This window comes from Eubalaena glacialis, chromosome 15 (assembly GCF_028564815.1).
Source record: "Eubalaena glacialis isolate mEubGla1 chromosome 15, mEubGla1.1.hap2.+ XY, whole genome shotgun sequence".
Classification (NCBI taxonomy): domain Eukaryota; kingdom Metazoa; phylum Chordata; class Mammalia; order Artiodactyla; family Balaenidae; genus Eubalaena; species Eubalaena glacialis.
In genome coordinates this window covers 85,138,212-85,164,915 of record NC_083730.1, presented here as the reverse complement: position 1 = coordinate 85,164,915, position 26,704 = coordinate 85,138,212, and the positions used below count along the sequence as shown (strand labels likewise).

General features: G+C 40.5%; 1 protein-coding gene across 1 annotated transcript; it reads right to left on the bottom strand.

Annotated features, from left to right (window-relative positions):
• Positions 1–13,886: 13,886 nt before the first annotated feature.
• ARPC3 (actin related protein 2/3 complex subunit 3) lies at positions 13,887–24,772 on the bottom strand. The gene is made up of 7 exons (XM_061169664.1): positions 24,666–24,772; positions 22,383–22,482; positions 18,125–18,201; positions 16,445–16,513; positions 15,134–15,260; positions 14,682–14,776; positions 13,887–14,195 (listed from the first exon to the last, which is right to left on the bottom strand). Exons 1-7 carry the CDS (start codon positions 24,669–24,671, stop codon positions 14,133–14,135), a joined length of 537 nt encoding a protein of 178 aa, XP_061025647.1. The 5' UTR covers positions 24,672–24,772; the 3' UTR covers positions 13,887–14,132.
• Between the last annotated feature and the right edge of the window lie 1,932 nt (positions 24,773–26,704).

The following is a 26,704-nucleotide window of genomic DNA, read 5'->3' as shown; positions in this document are numbered from 1 at the left end:
TTTCATCAGGCGCCAGGGGCAGTCCTAACTGCTTTTAGTCTCGCACGAGCGCTAAGGCTGAAAGCGCCACGCCCCCTCCCCTCAGGTGTTGCGTGTACCTTTGGGAGTCAGGCTTCATTCTTCGGGTGCAAAAGGACATATTTTTACCATGGGAAATTACTCACTAGCTCAGAGTGAATAAAGACTAGGTTGAGTTTTAGCCGTCCTAATATGAGTGTAGTGTTATCTTGTGATTTTTATTTGCCATTCCCTAATGACGTATGAAATTGAGCATCTTCTCATACGCCTATTTGCCATCTGGATATCTTCTTTGGTGAGGTATCTGTGCAGTTCTTTTGTCCATTTTTTAGTCCAGGTGTTTGTGTTCTTTTTTTTCTTTCTTTCTTTTCGGCCGCAGGGCGCGGCTTGTGGGAGTTTAGTTCCCCGACCGGGGGTCGAACCTGGGCACTCCTCAATGAGAGCGCGGAGTCCTAACCATTGGATGGCCAGGGAATTCCCAGGGTGTTCGTGTTCTTATTGTTCAATTTTAAGGGCTCTTTGTGTATTTCGGATAGCAGTCCTTTATCAGATTGTATCAGAAAATATTTTGCAAATATTTGCTCCAAGTCTGTGGCTTGTCTCATTCTCTTGACCACTCCCTCGCTTTTACTTTCAGTAAGAGTCCTGAAATGAAATGACTAATAATAATGGCCCGAAAAGAAACAGACAGTGAAAATATTATTTTATTAAACTTCAGCTAAATAACGATGTCAGTAAAATTTTTAATGAAAAAATAAAACCAATATTACAGGACAAAAAGTTAACAGATTAATACTTTATAATTACATTAATGTGTTTTTTAAAACTGTTACCCTACATGTTGGATTAGCAAACAAATTAATAATATACAGTTTCTGGTTTTGATCTTTAAATTCTGAAAACTTGTCAATGACTGCCAAGCTGATCATCTTTGCATATTCATGTTCCATACACAGTGTAAACAGATTTGTCAATCATTGGAGCACAGCCGTGAAAAGACAGGGAGGAAACTTAAATGCATATTACTAAGTGAAAGAAGCCAATCTGAAAAGGTTACATTCTGTATGATTCCAACTATATGACATTCTGGAAAAGATAAAACTGGGGACAGTAGAAACATCAGTGGTTGCCAGGGATAGAGGGGAGGGAAGAAGAGGTGGAGCAAAGGGCATTTTTAGGGCAGTGAAACTATTCTATATGACACTATGATGGTAGATACATGTCATACATTTGTCAAAACTCATAAAATGTACATCACCGAGAGAAATCTAAGGTAAACTATGGACTTTGGGTGACAGTGGTAGGTTCATCAGTTGTAACAAATGCACCCTGAATGTGAGATGCTGATAGTGGGGCAGGCTGTGCACGTGTGAGGGCAGGGGTATATGGGAACTCTCTGTTAGTTGCCCTCAGTTTTGCTCTGAACCTAAAACTGCTTGAAAAAATTTAACTTAATAAGAAAGAAGAAAGAAAGGGGGGGGGGGTGTAAAAATTGACCTTCTCTGGGTGTCAAACACACTAGATACACCACTGTATCTAACACACTTGCAACAATGGCTGACACACAGTAAACATTATATAAATGCTTGCTATTATACTTTTTTCTACATTTGAAATATTTCATAATTAAAACCACATCTAATAATAGCAAAAAGTGGAAACAAGTGAAATGTTCACCAACTGATGACTATATAACCAAATATGGTATATTCATACAATGTAATCCTATTCAGCAAAAAATTAAAAACGAAAAGAACAAACTGCTGACAACAACATGAATGAATCTCAAAAATATTATGCTAAATATAAAGTCATGCTAGGTGAAATAAATCAGACCAGAAGAAAAAAAAAATCACATAATCCCTGACTCCATTTATATGAAATATCCAGAAAAGATAAACTGAAAGCAACAGAAAGATTTGTGATTGCTTGGTGGTGAAGGTGGGAACAAAAACAAAAGCCCATGTTCTGGGACTTCCCTGGTGTCGCAGTGGTTGGGAGTCCGCTGGGACACGGGTTCGAGCCCTGGTCTGGGAAGATCCCACATGCCGTGGAACAACTAAGCCCGGGCGCCACAGCTGCTGGGCCTGCGCTCTGGAGCCTATGAGTCACAACTACTGAACTACGCGCCTGGAGCCTGTGCTCCGCAGCAAGAGGGGCCACCCCAAGGAGAGGCCCGCGCACCCAATGCAGCCAAATAATAAGTAAATAAATTTATTAAAAAAAAAAAAAAGCCCATGTTCTTATGGAGCTGACATTATAATGAGGGAAGATAAACAATAACTAAGTAATACAAATAGTATTATGAGAAGGTAATAAAACATATGAAAGTATTTATGGAAGAAAAAATGTATAGGGTTTACTTTAAAATATTCCTGGGAGTGGAGGGAGATAGATGAAACAAAATTAGCAAAATGTTGATATCAACTGAAATTAAGTGGCAGGTACATGGGAGTTCATTATGCTATTCTTTCAACTTGTATGTATATTTAAATTTTTCATAAGTGTTTTTTAAAGGTGCTTAAAAGGTAAAGAAGAAAGAAAGGGAGTATTGGGGCAGGGGCTGCCATTTTTAATCAAAATCAGAGAAGGCTGCACTGATTAGGTGACATATGAGTAAAGACCTGAGAGAGGGGAAGTGGGAGCCATGTAGAAATCTACAGGGAGAGGATCCCAAGCAAAGGAAACAGCAAGCTTAGAGGTCTGAAGCAGGAGTGAGCTTGGCATGTTACAGGAAGAGTAAGGAGGTAAGTGGGCTGGAGCTGAGCAAGCTGGGAGAGGAGTAGGAAACAAGTTCATGGATGCCAATGGAGAGTCTTGAGCAGAAAAGTAACATGATCTGACTTGCTTTTTAAGAGGATTGTTCTGTCTGTTGCGTCAAGATTAGATTGGAGGAGGCAATCAAGTCCAAAATGTCCAAGTGCCAAGGTTGAGAAGGCCTGTTATAAAGGGAAGGAGGAAATGAGTGACAGCAGGTGGGAGAAACAGAATAAAGAGAGGATTTTTTTTTTTTTAATGGAAGAAATAACATGTTTATATCCTGATGGGAATGAAGGAGAATATATCACTAGCTAAATGGCAGGAGAAACGTTGATAATTTCTATAAAGAAATAGTGCTAAAAGACATCTGTGGAGTTGATAAACCACACAAAGAATGCATGAAGCAAAATATTTATAGAGAAAAAGAAGCAAAGGAGAGACCACCTCCTCTGGAAATTTTTTTATAATCCTCTTTAAAATAAATTACTCCAAAATAGGATGGATTCCATGGTTAAGTTCCATTAACTTCATGTAAGTCAGATCATACTGATTTTCATATTATACAAAGGACACATGGAATATTAAACTAACATGGGACACACAAGAGATAAATCCAAGGGGACAAAGCCTCCTCTTTCTCATGGAATCATCATCTTCTAAAATGATAATTTTGTAACTGGAGGGGTCTTTTCAGACACACAGCTGGCCATGAACATTTAGATAAGCCACTTAGATGCAGAATGATGTGAATTCCATGGAGTGTTGAATCAGATACATTTAGAGGAACAATTTATAAATGTAAATGTTTTGCTCCACTTAAGTTCATTTCTAAATCTCCAACAGCCTCCTAAGAATGAAAATCTTTCCCAGCTGCATTAGACATTTTTCTTAGATCTGTCTTTTGTACAAGGGGAAAAACATAACAATTGTAAATTGCTCTAAGGGAAACATTACTTAATATCCCTTAAGTGTCTCCTGGCAGTGATAGCCTTCCTTTCAGTGGAAAAGTAACTTCAGGACAAAGAATTTGCCTGGACAACTGGAGGGAATAAATATAGCCATCTTTCCAAATGATTTTCCCTCTTTTCAGTAAAAGTGGCTGGCAAAGCAATATATTCTAGGGTTCTAAGGTGTCCAGATTGGCACTTTGTTTATGAGATGGTCAGACAAGTAAGGATAGAGCAACTAACTCATTCACACACAAATGCAAAACCAACAAGGCTTGCTGAGTTAGAGTTCAACTGCCATAAAATAAAGTTTTCTGGAGATTTTAATACTATTAACAACCCCCTCCAAGAAATTCCTCTCTAGGACTCGCATGTTTTATTGATCCACCCTTTATTCCGATTAACCTCTTAGACTGATTCTTTGCTGAGTCCTTCCTTCTTCCTGATTCCTAACTGCTGACTTGTCTCAGGGATCAAATTCTATCTCCTAATTCCGCTAAAGACCTCCTGTCTCTCAAGTCTTTATTTCTATTCCTTTCACATATATTTTTGTTTGCTGCTGGATATCACCCAGGCCATCAGCTGCCCCCTCACACTCAAAGTGCTCAGAATTAAACTCATCTCCCATGCCCCTTCCAAAGGACTTCCAATTATTGATTTCTAGAAGTTTGCTCGGGACAATTCCAGTTTATGTCTGCTGTTCCAGAATTAATTATAGCACGTTCTTTTATGCTCAAGAGTTTGGATGACAAATTATGTCATCACCCAACCTATTTGCATCAAAGGAACTGCTATTGTCCAAGTCAACTAGACTCAAAACCAAAACAAAACAAACAAACAAACAAACAAACAAAAAAACCCCTCAACCTAGGGGAATTCCCTGGCGGTAGACGAAACAGGTGAATTTAATAAAAACAAAACAACAACAACAACAACAAAAACACCTCAACCTAACCTTCAGCTGCTAATTCGAATGCAGTAGAATCTCCCTCAAATCTCCCCTTATTTTTACATTCCCAGTAACACTCACTAAGCCCTTACATGGGAACCACTAATAAAGCTTCTTACTCCCTGGTGTCTCTCCCTCCCATCTCTCTACCCTCCAATCCATCTGGTGCACTGTAATTAACTAAATTTCATAAAAGTCCTGACTTTATCCTTTCACCATCCGCTTGAAAATGTAAACGTAATCTTCATTCAGTATATATTTGAATGCCTCCTCACCTCGTTTCAGGCATTGGGGCTACAATGATGATAGGCATGGCTCATGACCGTGTTAAGAAAAAGTTAAATAGTAATATAAGAACAGACAAGATAATGACTGGTTCAGGGGGAAGTCTTCAGAGGACTTGTGATGAAATGGCAGATGAGTGATTTTTTTTTAAAGCACTGTAAGAAACAAGAACTCGAACAGGTACTTGTACACATGTTCATTACAGCATTATTCACAAGGGCCAAAACATAGAAACAACCCATCAGCAGATGAACGGATAAACAAAATAGAGTATATCTATACAACGGAATATTATTCAGCCACAAAAAGGAAGATTACAACATGGATGAACCCCCAAAACATGATGTTAAGTAAAAGATGCCAGTCACAAAAGGACAAATATTGTATGATTCCCCCTTATGTGAGACACGTAAATAAGCAAATCCAGAGACAGAGAGTAGATTAGAGGTTACCAGGGGCTGGGGGAAGAGGAATGAGGAGTTACTGTGTAATGGGTACAGAGTTTCTATTTGGGATAATAAAAAAGGTTTGGAAATAGTGGTGGTGGTTGCATAACATTATGAATTTAATGCCACTGAATTGTACACTTAAAATGGTTAAAATGGAAAAATGACAATGTAATATGCTACAAACCATTGAATTGTATACTATAAATGGGTGAATTATATGATACATGAATTACATCTCCAGAAGACCGTTTAAAAAAAAAGTTCTTGAGAGTTAAGCACAGAAACTCTGGAATGGCTTGGGGAAAAATGGGGCAGGAAAAGTGATGTTCAGGCAAATCGTTCTCATCATGGTAGGTAAAAGCAGAATGGTGCCCTTGTATGGAGAATCTGTCATGTCCTTTGTCCCACTAATAGAATACAGTTTAAAGTTCTAACCCTGGGGGTTTCCCTGGTGGCACAGTGGTTAAGAATCCGCCTGCCAATGCAGGGGACACGGGTTCGAGCCCTGGTCCGGGAAGATCCCACATGCCACGGAACAACTAAGCTCATGCGCCACAACTACTGAGCCTGCGCTCTAGAGCCTGTGAGCCACAACTACTGAGCTCACGTGCCACAACTACTGAAGCCCGCGTGCCTAGAGCCTGTGCTCCGCAACAAGAGAAGCCACCATGATGAGATGCCTGCGCGCCACAACGAAGAGTAGCCCCCACTCGCTGCAACTAGAGAAAGCCTGCGCACAGCAACCAAGACCCAACGCAGCCAAAAAAAAAAAAAGTTCTAACCCTGACCCTGGCTCTCAAAAACGTGGGTCCTTCATTATTACCTGCTAGGGCAGCTTTGTCCCCATCACATTCTTTGCCCTAACGTTTCCTTCATGCCAGGCCTGATCATGTCACAAAGCTGCCCAATATACTTCTTTCTCATTTAGCCTACCCAATTTGGTTCACCTGTTCTGAGCTCAGTTAATTTGAGTGCCATCTTCATTAAGTCTTCCCCAAGGGACCTCAGCAGTAACAGCCTGCTCTTTCTCTGGGCAGCACTGAGCAGTCATGTCAATCTTTCAGTGTTTCGTCTCTCCTATCTTGATACACACATTTCTCATCAGATGGCTAAGGTCCTGAAGAGCATAGTTGCCCTTTACATTTCTTGTATATCCTCAATCTCCTGCTTTTGTTGCCTGAATGTTCTACTAAAAGTTGCAATGTAGCCAAGTGACCATCTTATAATGGCTGAGAGGGCCAGCCCTGGGTTTGGAAAGACTTAGGTTTCATTGCCATTTCTGCCAACTTCCAGGTGCTTGAGTTTGGGCAAGTTATTTAAATCCTGTAGGCGTCAGCGTCTTCATCTGAAAAGGGGGATAGTGCCTGTATCTGCCACAAAGATTCTTGAAAGGGTTAAACAGGATTTAAAAAGGCAAAGCGTTTAGCAAGCTGCCAGATCACCTGTAAACTGGAGCTGCAGTGTTAAAGGAAAGTGGAAAATTGTGATTGGTGATTTATCTCAAAATCAACACAGAACAGATGTGGCCCTAAAATTACACTCTCCTAATGGAATGGTCTTCCAAACTTCTATAAACAAAATGAAGGGAAAAACAAACCAAATGGCTTTTGGTATAATAGTATTACATCCCTTTCTGGACACAGCTCCAAACTTTTTATTAAGGTCTTCAGTACTAATAATTTTGGAGGAAAGGAAAATGTAGCATAAAACAATTCTCATAAATCTTGTTCAAGCATTTCCATGTACTGTAATTTTTCTATGCATATGACAATAATTGGTGGCATATTAAAAAATTAATAAATGTAAACAGGATGCTTAAGAAAAGAACCAGGTGACTGTTGTCCTCAGCCTGGTTTTTGGCTAATATATTTTTTTCTAATATTTGATTTTCTATCAATGTTCTTTTTAAAAACTAGATTTTCCCTCCTGGTTATTAAGGAAACACATCTCTTACTGAATTGTAGTATATATGACTTAGAATGTACAAGTCTTTGTAATTGCCCCTGGAGCAAAATAATCACTCTTAACAGTTTGGTATATGTATTCCCATACTTTTTTTTTGGAGTACATACAATTAAATAAACAAGAATGAAATCATACTATAATGCTACCCTCAACCTTTTTTTTTTTAACTCAATGATCTATACCCTAAGGCATCTTTCCATGAGAGAACAGATAGAGCCCCTTACTATTTTTAAGGGCTGCATATTTCATTTTATGGATGCACCATGATTATTTACTTATCCACTTCTCTATTAAAAGATGTCTGGGGCTTCCCTGGTGGCACAGTGGTTGGGAATCTGCCTGCTAATGCAGGGGACACAGGTTCGAGCCCTGGTCTGGGAAGATCCCACATGCCGCGGAGCAACTAGGCCTGTGAGCCACAACTGCTGAGCCTGCGCGTCTGGAGCCTGTGCTCCACAACAAGAGAGGCCACGATAGTGAGAGGCCCGCGCACCTCCATGAAGAGTGGCCCCCGCTTGCCGCAACTAGAGAAAGCCCTCGCACAGAAACGAAGACCCAACACAGCCAAAAATAAATAAATAAATTTTTTTAAAAAGTGTTAAAAAAAAAATGTCTGAATTATTTCCAGGTGTGCGTGTATATGTGTGTGTGTGTGTGTGTGTGTGTGTGTGTGTGTTTCAGCATTCAACAATACTTCAAGATGAGTTGCTGAACCAAAAAGAATGAACATTCAAAAATGTGATACAATTTTAAAACGACAAACAAACAAACAAAATCTGATAATTATTACTAAACTGCCTTCCCTAAAAAGTTGTTCCTTGTAATAATATTCTTTTAATGTCGACATTACATTTTGCTTAAAGATGTATTTTTGAACCCATTATGCTATACTTCATGTATAATTTATTCTAAATCCTTTGGAAACTGTTCTCTCTGGTACATTAAAAAACAAAACACTTATCATCATATAGCACTAATGGGAAATGATTTAGAAGCCAGGTTTTTAGCGCTTATTGTCTGTGCTCTCCCTGCTGGTACTAATGGAATAGGCACCCCAGGAGTTGGTTTTTATCACAAAGGTTCCACAATTTAAAAAAACAGAACACATCTGGTAGAAACAAACCTTTAATCTTGATATGAATCACTGTGGCTTTCTTTCTTTTTGACATGTCTCTGAGTCTATAACAGAAGTTCCAACCCAAACACCCAGAATCTGATTTTAGATAAGAATTTTAATTATAAAACAAAAACACAAACAACCCAACAATAGCACTCTTTTGGCTTCAAGACTATCATTTTACCTATCTATGGAGTATGTTTTAACATACCCACATTCTTGGGTATGTGAAATGTGGTACTTACTTAGCCCATAATTCAGATCTTCAGTGAACAGATGCTCAACAGTATTTAACTCATACATTTAAATTACATATGAACCCATAAAGCCAAAATGGAAATTCTCTAGTCAATCAAGTATCACTGCAAAGCTCCAGTTTTAATACAATTTGAAACTTAGTTCTGTTCCTATATAGCATTCCCTTTGTCCTTAGTAGCACATTACAAACAACCTGACTAACAACACACTCAAAACTTTCCTCTTTCCAGGCTCCCTTGTAGCTAGAGGTCAAGAAGACACAAGTGCAAGTCTGGGCAGGATTTCTGGGAAGGGTAGGTAAGGTGGCACTCAGTTGGTATGCTCCTTTGGCCCTCATGCTCTCCCCTTTTCCTTCTGCCAAGCCCAGAGATGCAGGAGCATCTAGAGACTATGAGGATGAGAGCCACATGCAAAGGAGAGTGGAGCAGGAAGACAGGAGGAGACTGGGCCCCCCATGACATCCTTAAATGGCTGCCCCATGTGGGACTACTTCCAGATTAAAAACAAACAAACAAGGACTTCCCTGGTGGCACAGTGGTTAAGAATCCTCCTGCCAACTCAGGGGACACGGGTTCGAGCCCTGGTCTGAGAAGATTCCACATGCCACAGAGCAACTAAGCCCGTGCGCCACAACCACTGAGCCTGCGCTCTAGAGCCTGTGAGCCACAACTCCTGAGCCCACGTGCCACAACTCCTGAGCCCACGTGCCACAACTACTGAAGCCTGCACACCTAGAGCCTATGCTCCGCAACAAGAGAAGCCACTGCAATGAGAAGCCCGCGCGCCGCAACGAAGAGTAGCCCCCACTTGCCGCAACTAGAGAAAGCCCGCGCACAGCAACGAAGACCCAACACAGACATAAAGACATTAATTAATTAATTAATTAATTAATTAAAAACAAGCAAACAAAACCCCCAAGACACCGTAAATTGGGTTTTCTGTACTTGTGGCCAAATACAATCCCAGCATAGATACCAAAACAACTGCATCTTTCTTTCTTTCTTTTGGCTGTGTTGGGTCTTCGTTGCTGTGCGTGGGCTTTCTCTAGTTGCGGTGAGTGGGGGCTACTCTTCATTGCGGTGCGCGGGCTTCTCATTGCGGCGGCTTCTCTTGTTGCGGAGCACGGGCTCTAGGCTCGCGGGCTCTAGAGCACAGGCTCAGTAGTTGTGGCGCACGGGCTTAGTTGCTCCACGGCATGTGGGATCTTCCCCAACCAGGGCTCGAATCTGTGTCCCCTGCATTGGCAGACGGATTCTTAACCAGTGCGCCACCAGGGAAGCCCCAAAACAACTGCTTCTTAAAGTAAAAGTCAACCACGTAAAGGTATGATAAAGGTGGCAGTGCAATAACTATGTCCAAAGGACTTGAGGCACCTCCTGAAATATCTATTCTATAACCTTAACATACCTGGAAATACATGGTCCCATAAGTTTTTGGAAGAACTCACACTTTCTGTCAGTCTAACAATAAAAACCTCTTAAATGCTAAAAACTGGCCAAATATAAAAATGAATGCCACATAAGGATAGAAAGTAGCATCTAAAAATAAACCCAGGGCTTCCCTGGTGGCGCAGTGGTTAAGAATCCGCCTGCCAAGACGGGAATAAAGACACAGACCTACTAGAGAATGGACTTGAGGATATGGGGAGGGGGAGGGGTGAGATGTGACAGGGTGAGAGAGTGTCATGGACATATATACACTACCAAATGTAAAATGGACAGCTAGTGGGAAGCAGCCGCATAGCACAGGGAGATCGGCTTGGTGCTTTGTGACCACCTAGAGGGGTGGGATGGGGAGGGTGGGAGGGAGGGAGATGCAAGAGGGAAGAGATATGGGAACATATGTATATGTATGGCTGATTCACTTTGTTATGAAGCAGAAACTAACACACCATTGTAAAGCAATTATACTTCAATAAAGATGTTTAAAAATAAAAATAAAAAAAATTAAAAAAAAAAAAAAGAATCCGCCTGCCAATGCAGGGGACACAGGTTCGAGCCCTGGTCCGGGAAGATCCCACATGCCTCGGAGCAACTAAGCCCATGCGCCACAACTACTGAGCCTGCGTTCTAGAGCTCGCAAGCCACAACTACTGAGCCCATGCACCTAGAGCCCGTGCTCCGCAACAAGAGAAGCCACCGCAATGAGAAGCCCGCGCACCGCAACGAAGAGTAGCCCCCAGTCACCACAACTAGAGAAAGCCCACACGCAGCAACGAAGACCAATGCAGCCAAAAATTAAAAAAAAATAAATTAAAAAAAAGTTTAGTTTAAAAAATAAATAAGTAAATAAATAAAAATAAACCTATACATTTATGGTCAGCTGATTTTTGACAAGGGAGCCAATACAATTCAAAGAGTAAAGAATAGTCTTTTCAACAGATGGTATTGGTACCAATGGATAGTCACATGCAAAAGAAAAAAAGCTAGACCCCTATCTCACTTCACATACAAAAGTTAATTCAAAATGGATCAAAGAAGACTATACTTTCAGGGATCATATAGAATGGACCTGAGGACATGGGGAGGGAGAAGGGTAAGCTGGGACGAAGTGAGAGAGTGGCATGGACAGATACACACTACCAAATGTAAAATAGCTAGCTAGTGGGAAGCAGCCGCATAGCACAGGGAGATCAGCTCGGTGCTTTGTGTCCACCTAGAGGGGTGGGATAGGGAGGGTGGGAGGGAGACGCAAGGGGGAGGGGATGTGGGGATATATGTATATGTATAGCTGATTCACTTTGTTATACAGCAGAAACTAACACACCATTGTAAAGCAATTATACTCCAATAAAGATGTTAAAAAAAAATGGATCAAAGACCTAAAATTTCTTGTTACGTGAAAAAAAAAAAAAAAGACCTAAATGCAAGAGCTAAAAGTATAAAATGCTTAGGAAACTTAGGTGTAAACTGACAGTTTGGTATAGGCAATGGTCTTTTAGATATGACACCAAAAGCATAAGCAACCAAAGAAAAAATAGACAAACGACACTTAACTAAAATTAAATATATCTCTGTGCTTCAAAAGACACAATCAAGAAAGTTAAAAAAAACAACAGGGACCTACTGTATAGCACAGGGAACTATACTCAGTGTCTTGTAATAACCTATAATGGAAAAGAATCTGAAAAAGTGTACTTTCCTGTACATGTGAAACTAACAAAACATTGTAAATTAACTACACTTCAATTTTAAAAGAAAGATCTTCATGGGAAATAAACATTTCATTCATGGCAAAAAAAAAAAAACCTATGGAATGGGAGAAAATTTCTGCAACTCATATATCTGCTATGGGTCTAGTATTCAGAATATATATAAAAAACCTACAAACACAACAACAAAAAGACAAATCAAATAAAAAATGAGCATAGGATTTGAATAAACATTTCTTTAAAAAAGTTATACAAACAGTCAATATCCACATGAAAAGATGTTGAACATCATTAGCATTGGAGAAATACCAATGAAAACCACAATGAGATACTTCACACCCACTAGGATGGCTACAAACCAATAACAAGTGTTGGTGAGGATGTGGGGAAATCAGAAGCTTCATACACTGCTGGTGGGAACGTTAAATGGCGCAGCTGCCACAGCCTCTGTGGAAAAAAGAGTCTGGCGGTTCTTTAGAAAGTTAAGTATAGCTATCATGTGACTCAGCAATTCCATTTCTAGGTATATAACCAAGAGAAATGGAAACGTAGGTCCACACAAAAACTTGTACATGAATGTTCTTGGCAGCACTGTTCATAACAGCCAAAAAAATGGAAGCAACTCTGATGACCATACACTGATGGATAAACAAAATGGGGTCTATTCACACAATGGAATATTACTGAGCCATAAAAGGGAATGAAGTACTGATACAGGGTACAATATAGATGAACCTTAAAGATTATGCTAAGTAAAAGAAGCCAGACACAATAAGACAAATATTGTTTGATTGCAGTTATATGAGGTGCTGGGAAAAGGTAAATTCAGACACTGAAAGCAGATTAGAGGTCACCAGGAATTGGGGGTTACAGGTACCAGGGGTTTAACGGTTAGTGTTTCTGCTTGGGGTAACAAAAAAGTTTTGGAAGTAGATAGTGGTGATGGTGGTGCAACATTGTGTATGTAATTAATACCAGTGAATTATATACTTAAAAGTGGTTAAAACATACTAAATGTTATATGTATTTTACCACAATAAAAAAAAAAAGAAAAAGGAATGTGGTACTGATATAACATGGATGAACCTTTTTTTAAAAAAAATATTTATTTTGCTGCGGCAGTTCTTAGTTGTGGCAGGCAGGTTCCTTAGTTGCGGCATATAAACTCTTAGTTGCGGCATGTGGGATGTTCCCTGACCAGGGATGGAACCCAGGCCCCCCTGTATTGGGAGAGTGGAGTCTTAGCCACTGGACCACCAGGGAAGTCCCTAACATGGATGAACCTTGAAAACATTATGCTGAGTGAAAGAAACAAGACAGGAAAGACCCCTTGTTTTATGATCCCATTTATGTGAAATGTCCAGAATAGGCAAATCCATAGAGACTGAAAGTAGATCAGTGGGAGGAAAGGGTTGGATAGGAATTGCAGGGCAGTGACTGCTGAAGAGTACAGGTACATCTTTTTTGGGTGGCAAAATATTCTGGAATTAGTGGTGATGACTGCAAAACTTTGTGTCTATATTAACCACCACTGAATTGTACACTTTATTTTTTTTAAAAAAACATTTATTTATTTATTAATTATTTATTTATTTTTGGCTGCATTGGGTCTTCCTTGCTGCGTGCGGGCTTTCTCTAGTTGCGGTAAGTGGGGGCTACTCTGCATTGCAGTGCGCAGGCTTCTCATTGCGGTGGCTTCTCTTGTCGCGGAGTGTGGGTTCTAGGCAGGCGGGGTCAGTGGTTGTGGCTCACGAGCTCTAGAGCACAGGCTCAGTAGTTGTGGCACATGGGCTTAGTTGCTCTGCGGCGTGTGGGATCTTCCCGGACCAGGGCTCAAACCCGTGTCCCCTGCATTGGCAGGTGGATTCTTAACCACTGCGCCACCAGGGAAGTCCCCTGAACTATACACTTTAAAAGGGTGAATATTATCTCAAAAAATTTTTAAGTGAATGTCAAAGATAAGCAATGAAGTTTTTCTGACATGAAATGTTAGAAAATTTCTTTATTACTCATTAAGCACCAGCTTAATACTGCAGAAATTTCAAATCACCCGTCAACAACTCATTCTTCCCCACCCCACAGCCCCAAATTCTTGATAAAGAGCTCTTCAAGTAAAGACACGCTCTCTTCTCTCCTCTGTATAAAACTTTACGAAATAAAGGCAAAGAACTGTGTACATCTTGCTGTAAATGCTGCCCACAGCTGTGGAGACAGTGTCTGCCCAAGGCTCCCTTTACTGTCCAGGTCCTGAAAGACTCTTGTTCATGAATTGTCTCTTCACAAAGCAAGTCCACCACTAACAAGAGGGGACAAAACAGAATGGACAGTGGTGGTCAAATCACAATGCAAGTTCAAGGTAAGGTCAGAATATGAATTTACTTAATAACAAAACTTAATATTGGTCTGGCAGCCCTTATATTATATAAACTCTTTGAAGGCACATAAAAAACTTTCCTCCCTCCCTCCCTCCCTCCCTTTCTTTTGGAGTGACTCACAGGTTACTCAAAACTACAACAACAAAATAAATGGAATACATTAAAGCTATCTCACACAAAAAAGCTGTTCTATGGGTTTACAATGTCCCAACATAAGAATATACAACCAAAATTTTTTATTACATGCAATTCATTATTCAGTGTGATTCAGTGAACTCCTACTATGTATAAGGCACCAAAGTTAAGCAACACTGCAATGCAAAAACTAAAGACCTCAGTGTGTTTTAACAGTGGCTACAGGGTAAAAGGTGATTTATCAACTAAATAAGCAAAGAAAAGAGTTTTACCTTGCTGGGTTTATCATTCTGAGGGTCAAAAACTTTCTCACAAAGTCTCAGTCCAGTCTCTTGCCTCAGCTGTTGTAAGTAGGCCCTCATCACTTCTAAAATCAAGAGCAGGTAGAACAATAAAAAACCGTATTTGAGAAAGCATCCCAAATGGGCTGGCTACTGATCTGGACATTGACCTTGGCAATACATTTCAATACCTTCGAACAGGATAAGAAATAGAAACAACAGTTCAAATGATTTTATAACTATACTCATTTTGGTCCAAAAGATTCTCTACATGTCATGCTTGTTGCCAAGGATCTTTTGTGAGAGTGAGTAGTAAGATAATGTACGGGCTAAAGATTCCACTCTCAATCTGTACACCAGTCAAGGCAAGAAAAGGAGGGGGGTTAAAAAGTCCAGTGGAGAAAATCTTGTGCCATATAGGAAGGTAGAGATGTTGTTCTTACCATCTTCCTGTTTGTTTGCAGGTTTGGCGTAAATTGCATTAAGTGGAAAACCAGGCTCTCCGGGAATGGGAAAATTAGTGATTCCCAGTGTATACATTTCTTTCTCGCCTTGGCTTTTAGAATTGCACTTAAAAAAAAAAAAAAAAATTATATACACAAACATAGGGAAAAAGGATAGTAATATCCAATTTTCAGTTTTTTATCTAAGTAGCCATGTCTGGGGTTATGTTTTTGGTGCCCTTTTGCAATCTGGTGAAGCCTGTAGGCCCCTTCTCAGACTAATGTTTTAAATGAATAAGATAAAACAGAACTACAAAAGAAACCAATTATAGTGAAATACAATAATTACAATATTAAAACATCAAATTTATGACACAGTCATACATGTGCTTCTTTATTAATGCGCTAAATAACAAGACCCAGCAGCGGGCCTAACAACTAAATTTTGAAGTAGTAATGAATGTAAACAAAATTTCAAAATATCTTCAACTCTAAATGTAATATGAAAACGCTGGGGACTTCCCTGATGGCGCAGTGGTTAAGAATCTGCCTGCCAATGCAGGGGACATGGGTTCAATCCCTGATCTGGGAAGATCCCACATGCCGTGGAGCAACTAAGCCCGTGTGCCACAACTACTGAGCCTGTGCTCCACAGTCTGTGAGCCACAACTACTGAGCCCGCGCGCCTAGAGCCCGTGCTTTGCAACAAGAGAAGCCACTGCAGTGAGAAGCCCGTGCACCACAACGAAGAGTAGCCCTCGCTTTGCTCGCTGCAACTAGAGAAAGCCCGCACGCAGCAAGAAAGACCCAACGCAGTCATAAATAAATAAATAAATAAATAAATAAATAAATAAATTTATTTAAAAAGAAAATGCTACAGAAAGTCACAGGTATTGCTAATACTACTGTGGATGCTGCCTACATTAATCATTAAAGTAAATGCTAAATTTCAGTTAGAGATTAGTGAAAAGAAAGATGTAATCTTTTCTCCACTCAAGTTCATGGAACCTTGAATTCTATCCTTGGACCCCAGGTTAATAACCCTTCAGCCAAGGGCTTAAAAGGGAATTTTCTGGTCAAGATTTCTGTCTTGGGAAAATATATGCAAAGCCTTAAAACACCACTGCCCTTATCTTCTCATTAGTCAACTACACTATAAGTTTAGAGATCTACATTCAGATTTTCCAGATTTTCCTCTCAAGTCCATGCTCTAAGTCAGAGGAAATATTTTCTACTTGTCCTTAAAGTCTCAACAAGTCTAAATACCTATTAATTTGTGTTCCTGACAAATGATCATCCAAGTTTAATTACCTTTTGGAGTTTCTTTAGACACTCAGAAATGTAGAGAGTTATATATATCAAGGTCCTATCAGCTTCATTCTATGGGAAGAAAACAAAACTTAAAAACAGTTCTGATCAAAACCTAATAATTATGTGCAATAAATGAATTGAATCTTTGTCTTTTGATTTATCAACTGAAAACTGTAAAAGCATAGTTACTACAGCATCAAAAATTCCCATTCTCCACATGCAATCTTCTCAAGCCCCCTTTCTGTCTGCCCCTGGGGAGGGAGCCACCAGCTTCCACCCTGAGCTTGTGTGGCTGCCCCTGTTTTCCTCAGCTCCCCTCGCCCTTGGGTTCCTGAAGAGTTGTGCCAATAGCCCCTCATTCTGTGTAGGAAAGAGAGTTAACAAAGTCTCCTGGAAAACCTGAGATGAACCATATGGCTGGCTAATCTTTAAAAACTCTTTCACTTCAGGATCTCTGCCAAGAACAGAAACATTTATGACTCTAAAGGAGGAAGCAATTATTTCACAAGTGACTTGTTCTTGAAGAGCTCCATTAGCCCAACTCTTGACCTAACCCAAAGGAAAATGTGGAGAAGACAAATTGATGCTAATCAAACGTGGCATATACTTCATGTCAAATTTTACACAGATTTATAATTTTAAAGAAACAAACTACACTTTTCCCTATTTTTAAGATTATATGATATTCGAGAGAGAATGAAATGTGGCAGAATTTTAATTACAAACACCACACTTAAGATCATGCATTAGATATAGAAACATCTATAACATCATAGAATGTTTAGACCACAGTTTATAGACCAAGAGTCTACAAATAAAGATTTCACACCCTGCTTGTTTCCAAGAGATTAAAGTTTGGCAAGTAGTTGAAGTTCCATATTCTAGAACATTATCAAGAAGATTTATTGACATTCCTTGTAACTTGCTCATAGCAGCATCTCAGAGAACTTCCTTTTCCATTCCCCCCCTCCTTTTCTGCCCCCACCCCACTTCTGCCTTCCTCCTGAGCTCACAAGAACTAAGAGCAGAAGGGAAGAAATGGAGGTTGAGGGAAGGGTCCAGGTCATTGAATTTTCTTTATTTCTCCATCTTAGGTCCAGGACACAGAAGTATATTAAAAAAGTAACATAGCATGCAGAATTTTTTGGTTTTGGACTGTCATACAGTAGGCGCTTAATATTGTTGAATAAATATAAATAAGTGTCTAGATCATGGGCTGGTAAATTTCCTCTGTACAGGACCAGATAGCAAGTATTGTAAGTTTCGTGGGCCATAGTCTCTGTCACAACTACTCAACTCAGCTATTGCGGCATGTAAGCAGCCACAGATGATATATAAACAAATGCACGTGGCTATGTTCCAATAAAAGTTTATTTACAAAAAGAAGTGGTGGGCCAGATTTGGCCCTCAGGCTGTAGTTTGCCAACCCACGGTGTAGACCTTGGAGGAAAAATGAGGAACTAACATTGATACAGAATTAGGCACTGTTCTGGATTTTTAAAATCACACAATCTCATTTCATTTAATTTATTCCTTACATCAACCCTGACTGCCAGGTAGATACTATTCCTATCAGAAAACTAAATTAAAGAGTAAAAGCTCTATACAACATTGTAAATCACCTATACTCCAAGAGAAATTAAAAAAAAAAAAAAAAAGAGTAAAAGCTCTGTACTTTACCTTAATTTCATAGTTTTTGAAGAAGACATTGGCCTTGAAGTAATAGATAGCTTCATCCACAATATCTGTATCTTTTGCTAAGCAGGACACAAGGGGAGGAAGGCAGAAAACATTAGCCAAATGTAAAACATAACATCTAAAAAAGCTATAAAGAGGGGCTTCCCTGGTGGCGCAGTGGTTAAGAATCCACCTGCCAACACAGGGGACACGGGTTCGAGCCCTGGTCCAGGAAGATCCCACATCCTGTGGAGCTACTAAGTCCATGTGCCACAACTACTGAAGCCCGCGTGTCACAACTACTGAAGCCTGCGCGCCTAGAGCCTGTGCTCTGCAACGAGAAGCCATCGCAATGAGAAGCCCTCGCACCGCAACGAAGAGTAGCCCCTGCTCGCCGCAACTAGAGAAAGCCTGCGCACAGCAACGAAGACCCAACACAGCCAAAAAATAAATTAAAAAAATAAATGTATAAATAAATAAATAAAAATTAAAAAGCTATCAAGAAAAAAAATATCCAAGCTCAACAGTCAAGGGTTTTGGAGTTGAATAAAATAAGATGAGACTACTGAAATATAAAGTCTTTAGAAACAATTTCTAGAAAAATAAGCACATGATTTATTCTTTTTTTTTTTTTTTAATTTATTTTTTTGGCTGGGTTGGTTGTGGCACACGAGCTTAGTTGCTCCGCGGCATGTGGGATCTTCCCGGACCAGGGCTCGAACCCGTGTCCCCTGCATTGGCAGGCGGATTCTCAACCACTGCGCCACCGGGGAAGCCCCATGATTTATTCTTATAGCTTTATTGTTTTACAAAAGTTATACATGCCCATTAGAGAAACTAATTAATCAATACAGAAAAAAAACTTAACTGTCACCCTAATCTCACTACCCAGAAATAACTACTATCAACATTTGGTGAACATCACTCCAGACATTTCTCAATACATTTATAAAAATAGACTGAGACAGGCCATTGGGATTGACATATATACACTAATATGTATAAAATAGATAAGTAATAAGAACCTGCTGTATAAATTAATTAATTAATTTAAAAAAAAAAAAAGACTGAGACAGGGACTTCCCTGGTGGTCCAGTGGCTAAGACTCCATGCTCCCAATGTAGGGGGCCTGGATTTGATCCCTGGTTAGGGAACTAGATCCCACATGCATGCCGCAACTAAAGATCCTGTGTGCCGCAACTAAGACCTGGAGCAGCCAAATAAATAAATAAATATAAATATCAAAAAAAAAAAGACTGAAACATAGACTAACTTTAATAAAATGCTTTTTAAAAAATACAAAGTACTCAATATAATTTTATTTGACCTTACATACTATAGCTTTAGGTAAAAAACTCTTAACTGTCATTTAGGAACACACTGGGATTCACACATACATCTTTCTTTTTACGAAAACTGACTTCAAATATATTTGTACAAGCTGTTCAGATGGCTAGAGACTGAGAAAAGCCAGAAGTACTGTTGTAACAAAGACAGATCTCATTACAAAATTTCTTTGGCTTTTTTCTGGGTTTTCCTTTTTTTTTTTTAATTTTAAAAAGGTCAAAATCCCAGGGTCTTGATATCCGACAGCTGGTTTCAGCAATGCAGAAATGGTTATTTATATTTCTCATCCCTGACTTCTATCCCTCTCACACAGCAGAAATGCAAAGCAATTCTGAAGTTTTGGTACTCTGAAGAATTTCAACAGAATTCTTTTTTTTTCTTTCCTTTTTTAAAAAAATTTTTTGGCTTCGCTGCACAGCCTGTGGGATCTTAGTTCCCCAACCAGGGATCAAACCCATTCCTCCTGCAGTGGAAGCGTGGAATCTTAACCACTGCAACACCAGGGAAGTCCGCAACAGAATTCTAACTCTAGACTTGTGTTCCCTGCAATCTATTTTCTTATCTGCAAAAAGGAAACTTCCTCAGATGATCCAAACAGCACTTACAAGAGCCAGCTAGTTCTAAATGTCACATTGCAGGGAGGGGGAGGAGGCTAGACTATAGGATTCAGAACCTAGAAGAGTGTTTGGCATATAAAAGGTGTCCAAAAGATATTTGTTGGATGTAAGTAATTAGATTAATGTTAACAGTTACTTAGTCTACAGCACAGGCTTATACTTCTCCATAATTCCAATTCAGTCCTAATCCAGCCCCTAGGGAAGAGTTAAGAGGTCACTCCTTATCTACAGAAATCATGGAGTTCTGGTTTCTTGGGGTCCCATTCTCCCTCAAGGGCCCAAGAATTGCAAAGGTGGTAATTAGATTTACTCCATCCTTGGTCAACTGCATCTTCTGATATATAATATCGTATTTCGTAACGATCTGAGAAGAGCTCTGGGCCAGCACTGATTCTTATTCTTCCTTTGCACTGTAATTCTTTTACATTATTTTTTCTCTTTTTGGTCTGCTTTTTCCCACTGTTCCTTTTTTTTCATCTCAGAACAAGTAAACAGTGTGGTGACTCACCAAATTTATTAAGTTTACTGAGCTCTCAAACGGTGTTGAAAACAAAATTAAGAGGAAGTCAAGTCAAATAATCTGGCAGAAGAATGGAGACAGGGTCAGTACAAAATTGGTAATCCAAACTATGGTCTTGGAAACCATGAATGGAACTCAGTGCAGGCCCTTCCTGGGTGCAGGGAAACCGTGTCTAATATAATACAAATTACACTGTTGGCAGAACATCTCAGAATGTGTCAGAAGAGTCTCAGATAGCATCTGAAATGAATGAAGCTTTCTGAACAGTAAAGAAAATGGCTCACCCCCGCAAAAAAAAAAAAAAAATGAGTACCAAGAAAGAAAGTAAAGATATAACGTTCAAGAAGCAAGAGAAAAGATATACAGATTGCCAACAGACACATGAAAGAATGCTCAACATCATTAATCATTAGAGAAATGCAAATCAAAACTACAATGAGGTATCATCTCACACCGGTCAGAATGGCCATCATCAAAAAATCTAGAAACAATAAATGCTGGAGAGGGTGTGGAGAAAAGGGAACACTCTTGCACTGTTGGTGGGAATGTAAATTGATACAGCCACTATGGAGAACAGTATGGAGGTTCCTTAAAAAACTAAAAATAGAACTACCATACGACCCAGCAATCCCACTACTGGGCATATACCCTGAGAAAACCATAATTCAAAAAGAGTCATGTACCAAAATGTTCATTGCAGCTCTGTTTACAATAGCCAGGACATGGAAGCAACCTAGGTGTCCATCATCGGATGAATGGATAAAGAAGATGTGGCACATATATACAATGGAATATTACTCAGCCATAAAAAGAAATAAAATGGAGGTATTTGTAATGAGGTGGATGGAGTTAGAGTCTGTCATACAGAGTGAAGTAAGTCAGAAAGAGAAAAAGAAATACAGTATGCTAACACATATATATGGAATCTAAGGGGAAAAAAAAAAAAAAGGTCACGAAGAACCTAGTGGCAAGACGGGAATAAAGACACAGACCTACTAGAGAATGGACTTGAGGATATGGGGAGGGGGAGGGGTGAGATGTGACAGGGTGAGAGAGTGTCATGGACATATATACACTACCAGATGTAAAATGGATAGCTAGTGGGAAGCAGCCGCATAGCACAGGGAGATCAGCTCGGTGCTTTGTGACCACCTAGAGGGGTGGGATAGGGAGGGTGGGAGGGAGGGAGATGAAAGAGGGAAGAGATATGGGAACACATGTATATGTATAACTGATTCACTTTGTTATAAAGCAGAAACTAACACACCATTGTAAAGCAATTATACTTCAATAAAGATGTTTAAAAAAAAAAAAAGCAAGAGAAGAAATTAGTAATGTTATACAGGACACTTAAGATTGAGGTATTGCTGAAAACTGAGATCCTGAAGAATGGACAAAGAAAGTAGATTTAAATAAGGAAGAGGTTAAAATACATTTTGTTTTTTCCAGCTTGATGACAGAGAAAGGAGGGAGACATGGCGTTCTACAGAAGTAGCAGCATTAGATTAGTTCTTAAGAAATGATAGTGATGATAGGAAGAGTGTCGAGAATTAAGCACATTTCCTCTTCCCTCTCAACAAAATATCCTGGAGAAATTGGCAGCAATAATACAGTTTCTTGTTAAATGCAATATATACCCATGATCTGAAAAGGTCTAGAGCACAATATCCCCCAAGCAAATAGAAAATACAAGAGCAACCTGAGACAGAATTTCCTTGATTTGATAATGTCAGAGAGTTTCATACCAAAATCTGAAAATAATGGAGTTTCGACTTACTCTCCCTAGGGGCAGGTCCTTTGAACTGACTTCTGATAGGCAACAGTGCCATGTTTCCAATGAGTTTCGTGTCAGGGTCCATGAGGGAAGAGTGGTAAGCCTGTAGCGACAAGCCAGGTAAGAACACAAAAGCAGAAAGAGAGCAAATGTCAGCAGGGCAAACAAGTACATTTCCCTAAAGGAAAAAAAAGACTAACTCATCCAAGATTAACTGGCTCATGAAAACTGACTATTAAATTTTGAGAAAATTTGAGGCAAGCTGGTTGTTGAACACAGCCATTATTAAAAATGAAATTATACAAATTTACAATTACATAAATTATAATAAAAACAAAGGTAATAAATACTTGAAATTTATTACTTCCTATTTAAAAATTTATTTTTAATATGATCTTAAGCTTATTTATGTCTTTTGTATCTTTATGGTGGAAATACTATATAATGAGGTGCTAATGTGCATCTCTTCCAGTTCCACATTCAGTGACACCACATTGGTAAGTGGTGGAGTATTTACACTATAGAAATAGGCAAACACTATATAAATCAGGGGTACCCAGCCCCCAGCTGTTGTTAAACCACAACCCAAGCACTGGCTCTTCAGCTCTGCCACTTCCTGGCTTTATGCCTTTTGACCTAGACATCACTTTTCTTCTCTTAGCCTATTTCCAAATTTGTAAAATGAAGAGATACATACTTGCTTTCAGTGGGTGGATGGGAGTTAAAGGAGGAGGGGGAAAAATCACATTTATGAGAGCAATTTATAGGCTGATTTCTAGTTCTGCTTTTTACAAGATGTCTGGCTTTTTGTAAGACAACATGGATCCCATTCATTTATTCATTCATTCATTCATCAAAAGATTACTAAGCACCTTCTGTGTGCAAGGCATGCAGATACAATGGCATGCAAGGCCAGTATGGGCTCTGTCCTTGAAGAATTTGCAGGTGAATGGAGAAGACAGACATTAAGTCTGTCTTCTTAAGAGCACCCCCCGGACAGGGGAAGTCCAGGTGCTCTATGTGCAACTGGAATGATGCGCACAAGGCTTTAGTGTTCTGGTAAAATCTGGCTTTATCAAGATTTACTAGTGTGCAGCCTTGGGCAAGTTACTTAACTTCTCTGAGCCTCAGTTTCCTCCTCAGCAAAATGAGAAAACAATAACATATCTACTTGATAGAGTCACTGTGAGGATTAAATGGGATAATTTATATAAAGTGTGTAGCTCAGGGCCTGCCTGGCATACATCAGGAGTCAAATGGTGGCTATGAGATCCATAAAAATACGTTATCGATAACTATGGTTTGCTCCTTTTTATTACAGATATGCTTCATCTAAACAAGCCTCTACCCTCCCCTTCACCAGCTATACTGTCTTGTTACCCATCTATTTCCTTCATGGCATTTGTCATTATCTGAAACAATCTCCTTTATTTTATTTGTATTTACATGTTTATTGTCGGTCTCCCCATTAGAATGTAAACTCCTTAAGAATAGGGATTTGTTGGCCTTATTCACTGCTGTCACAGTGCTTGGCATGCAGCAGGTGCTCAGTAATGTTTGTCCTATGAATAATCACATGTTATTGAACCTCTTTTTTCCTCATTTGTAAAATGGAGACCATGATGGTGATAAATCTACCCCAGAGACTGGCTGTCAGAACTTAAGAGCAACCAAACCACCATCAATTTTTTACTCCCACTCTGATGCACGCGAAAACAGAAACATCTGGAAACCGGGCGCGGACCTTGCGTCTGCTCTGAGAGCCCTAAACCCAGCGGCGCAGGGGTGGCCGCCACTACCCGGGTGACAGGGGAGGAGTCCGGGAAGTGGGGTCTCATAGATGACAAGAAGCGGAAGAGACCCGCCCCCAGAGGCGGAGGAGGAAGTGGGCCTGCAGGAAAAAAAGGAGAAGCCGGACTCTAGACTTGAGATATGAAAAATTACAAGGGCGGCCCTGGCCTTCGCGGCTCTAGTGAGGCTTTGCGAACCCTGCTGGAGTCGGGGGGAGGCAGAAAGGGCGAGAAAAGGGGTCAGGATTGGAGAGGAGAGGGCAGAAGAACTGAGGCAGTCTCCTCAGCACACCGCGCCCCGGTCCTCCAAGCCCGGTCTACAGCCCCGGGCCGCCCGAATCCTACAGGGGTCGGCCCGCTCCTCTCGCCTCTCCCCTTCTCAGGCCCCTGCTTTCTCTCTGCCCCCATCGGCCCGCTTTTCTCAGCGCACCCACGACTTCTCGCCACTCTCCCAAATCCCCGCCTTCTCCCAACACGCCCAGCTCGGCCCCTTTACCGGCATCTTGGAGGCGCCCGGGTTTCAACCCCGATGAGGAGGATCAGGTTAGAGCGCGGCGCTTCCGGTCTGGCAGCCCGGGCGGGGTAGGCGGAAGTGAGCCGGAAGGGGAGGGCGAGGGCAGGACGCCGCGCTTCCGGCCTTGCTGTCCGCGGCTAGCTGTTGCGGCTGCGCGGATTCGAAGGGGCACCAGGGGGCGCCCGAGCCTTAGGAATGGGCTCTGAGTGTCGCGCATGCGTGAGGTGTGGGCAAAAATGGAGATGGATCTCGGGGTTACTGAATCCCAGGGATAAATCACCTCCTTTGTTTTTCCTTAAAGATCACCTTTTCAGTGAAGCATTCCTTGGGGCACACTATTTTAAATTCAGTCCCACTTCACTTCCCTTTCTCTCTTTTTTCCTTAGTTCTGATTCTTTTTAGTTTATTTCTGTGTTTTGTCTCCCTCTCTCCGTGTGAACGTCGACAAGGATTGTGTTTTGTTCACTGCTATATCCCTATGCCGATAACAGTGATGGTACATGGTAAGCATCAATAATACTTGTTGAGTGAAAGAATGAACTCAGTCCACTGATTTTAAAAACGGAGAAAGGATCACAGTGAGAAGGGATTTGTGTATTACTCTTGTATATGATTATGTGCTGCAATTCTTTGTGTAATGGTTGAGAAAATGGACTCTGGGTTTGAATCCAGCTCCAAGATTTATTGGCTGTGTAACTCCGGGCAAGTTAACCTCTCTGTGCCTCAGTTCTTTGTCTGAAAATGGAGATAACAGTACTTACCTCAGTTTTCTGTGGATGAAACGAATTGCATGTAAATAGCTTGGAAATTACACGCCCGGAACATGCTAAAAGCTCAGGAATTCTTAACCTATTACACCTCCAGTTAAAAGCCAAGGTCATTGCTGCTTCTGGCCATTTCTTCTGCCAGTGCCTCAAACTAGATTACTTTGTCCCATGTTCCCACAACTGATTTCTTATTTACATCTCTGGCCAAATTGCACCTTTTAGGGGGAGACTTATTTGACGGGCATGCAAAGTAGCCCCACAGTCACTCTCCATTTCATTACTGTTTTTTCTTCACATTCCTTATCAGAGGTTTCCTTGTTTATGGTTAAGGGCCCAGCATATCAGTGCGATGAGAGTAAGGTCGTGTTTGCCCTAGGTGGTCCCATCTTAGCCCCAGTGCCTGGCACCCACTGGTAAATTTGTCTGAAGAATCGCGTCAGGCTCTCCTACAAGACAGTGAAATCCTTCAGGACTGGAACCGTCATATTCATCTTTTAAACTCCAGTGTCGAGAGGGGAAGGAAATGGAATCTGACCCTTCACCTCTTCCCCACAGGCACACACCAGACTCTCCAGAAGCTAAAGTAGGGAGGTATAGCTCAAGAAGTAATGAAGAGGGCGAATGAAAAGCTTTCTTTCCCCTGTCACATGACAATAAACATTTCTAAAATTTAGCAACACTGGGAGATCAGGGTGTTTTTGCCCTTTGCATACTCGAGGGCCACAGAAAGAGTCCCCGAGCAGCCCAGCACGTCCTCATGTTGTCCACTCATCATGTTCTCCTGAGTGCCCTGTGAGAATAGCTCACACCAGCGGACCATGGTGCAAATACCCAACTCCTGCCCCCAGCCTGGGCCGCTAGGCACAAGTTACCACTGATAGCTATGGCCCCTCACACTTTGCATCTTTAATGAAAATGGATCAAATTTGACACTGCAGGTGTACTTCTGCTATCTAGGCCCAAGTATGATTAAAAATTTAACCCAAGTTACAGGTTCTCTACAAGGACTTAATCTGCAACAGCAGGAAGATCCAGCACCAATGGAGACCGGACCTGCTGTGAGGATTAAATGAAAGAGATTATGCAAAATGCTTCTTTTTAGCACAATGCCTGGCAGAACTCAATAAAAGAGATTCTGCTTTCCTTTAGTGGGTGCTAGAGAAGTATCTGTTGACTGACTAGCCATTCCCCAGGGCCTATCACAAATGAACTTAGAAATACTGAAAATAAACAATTCAATGTGTCAAGAAGTTA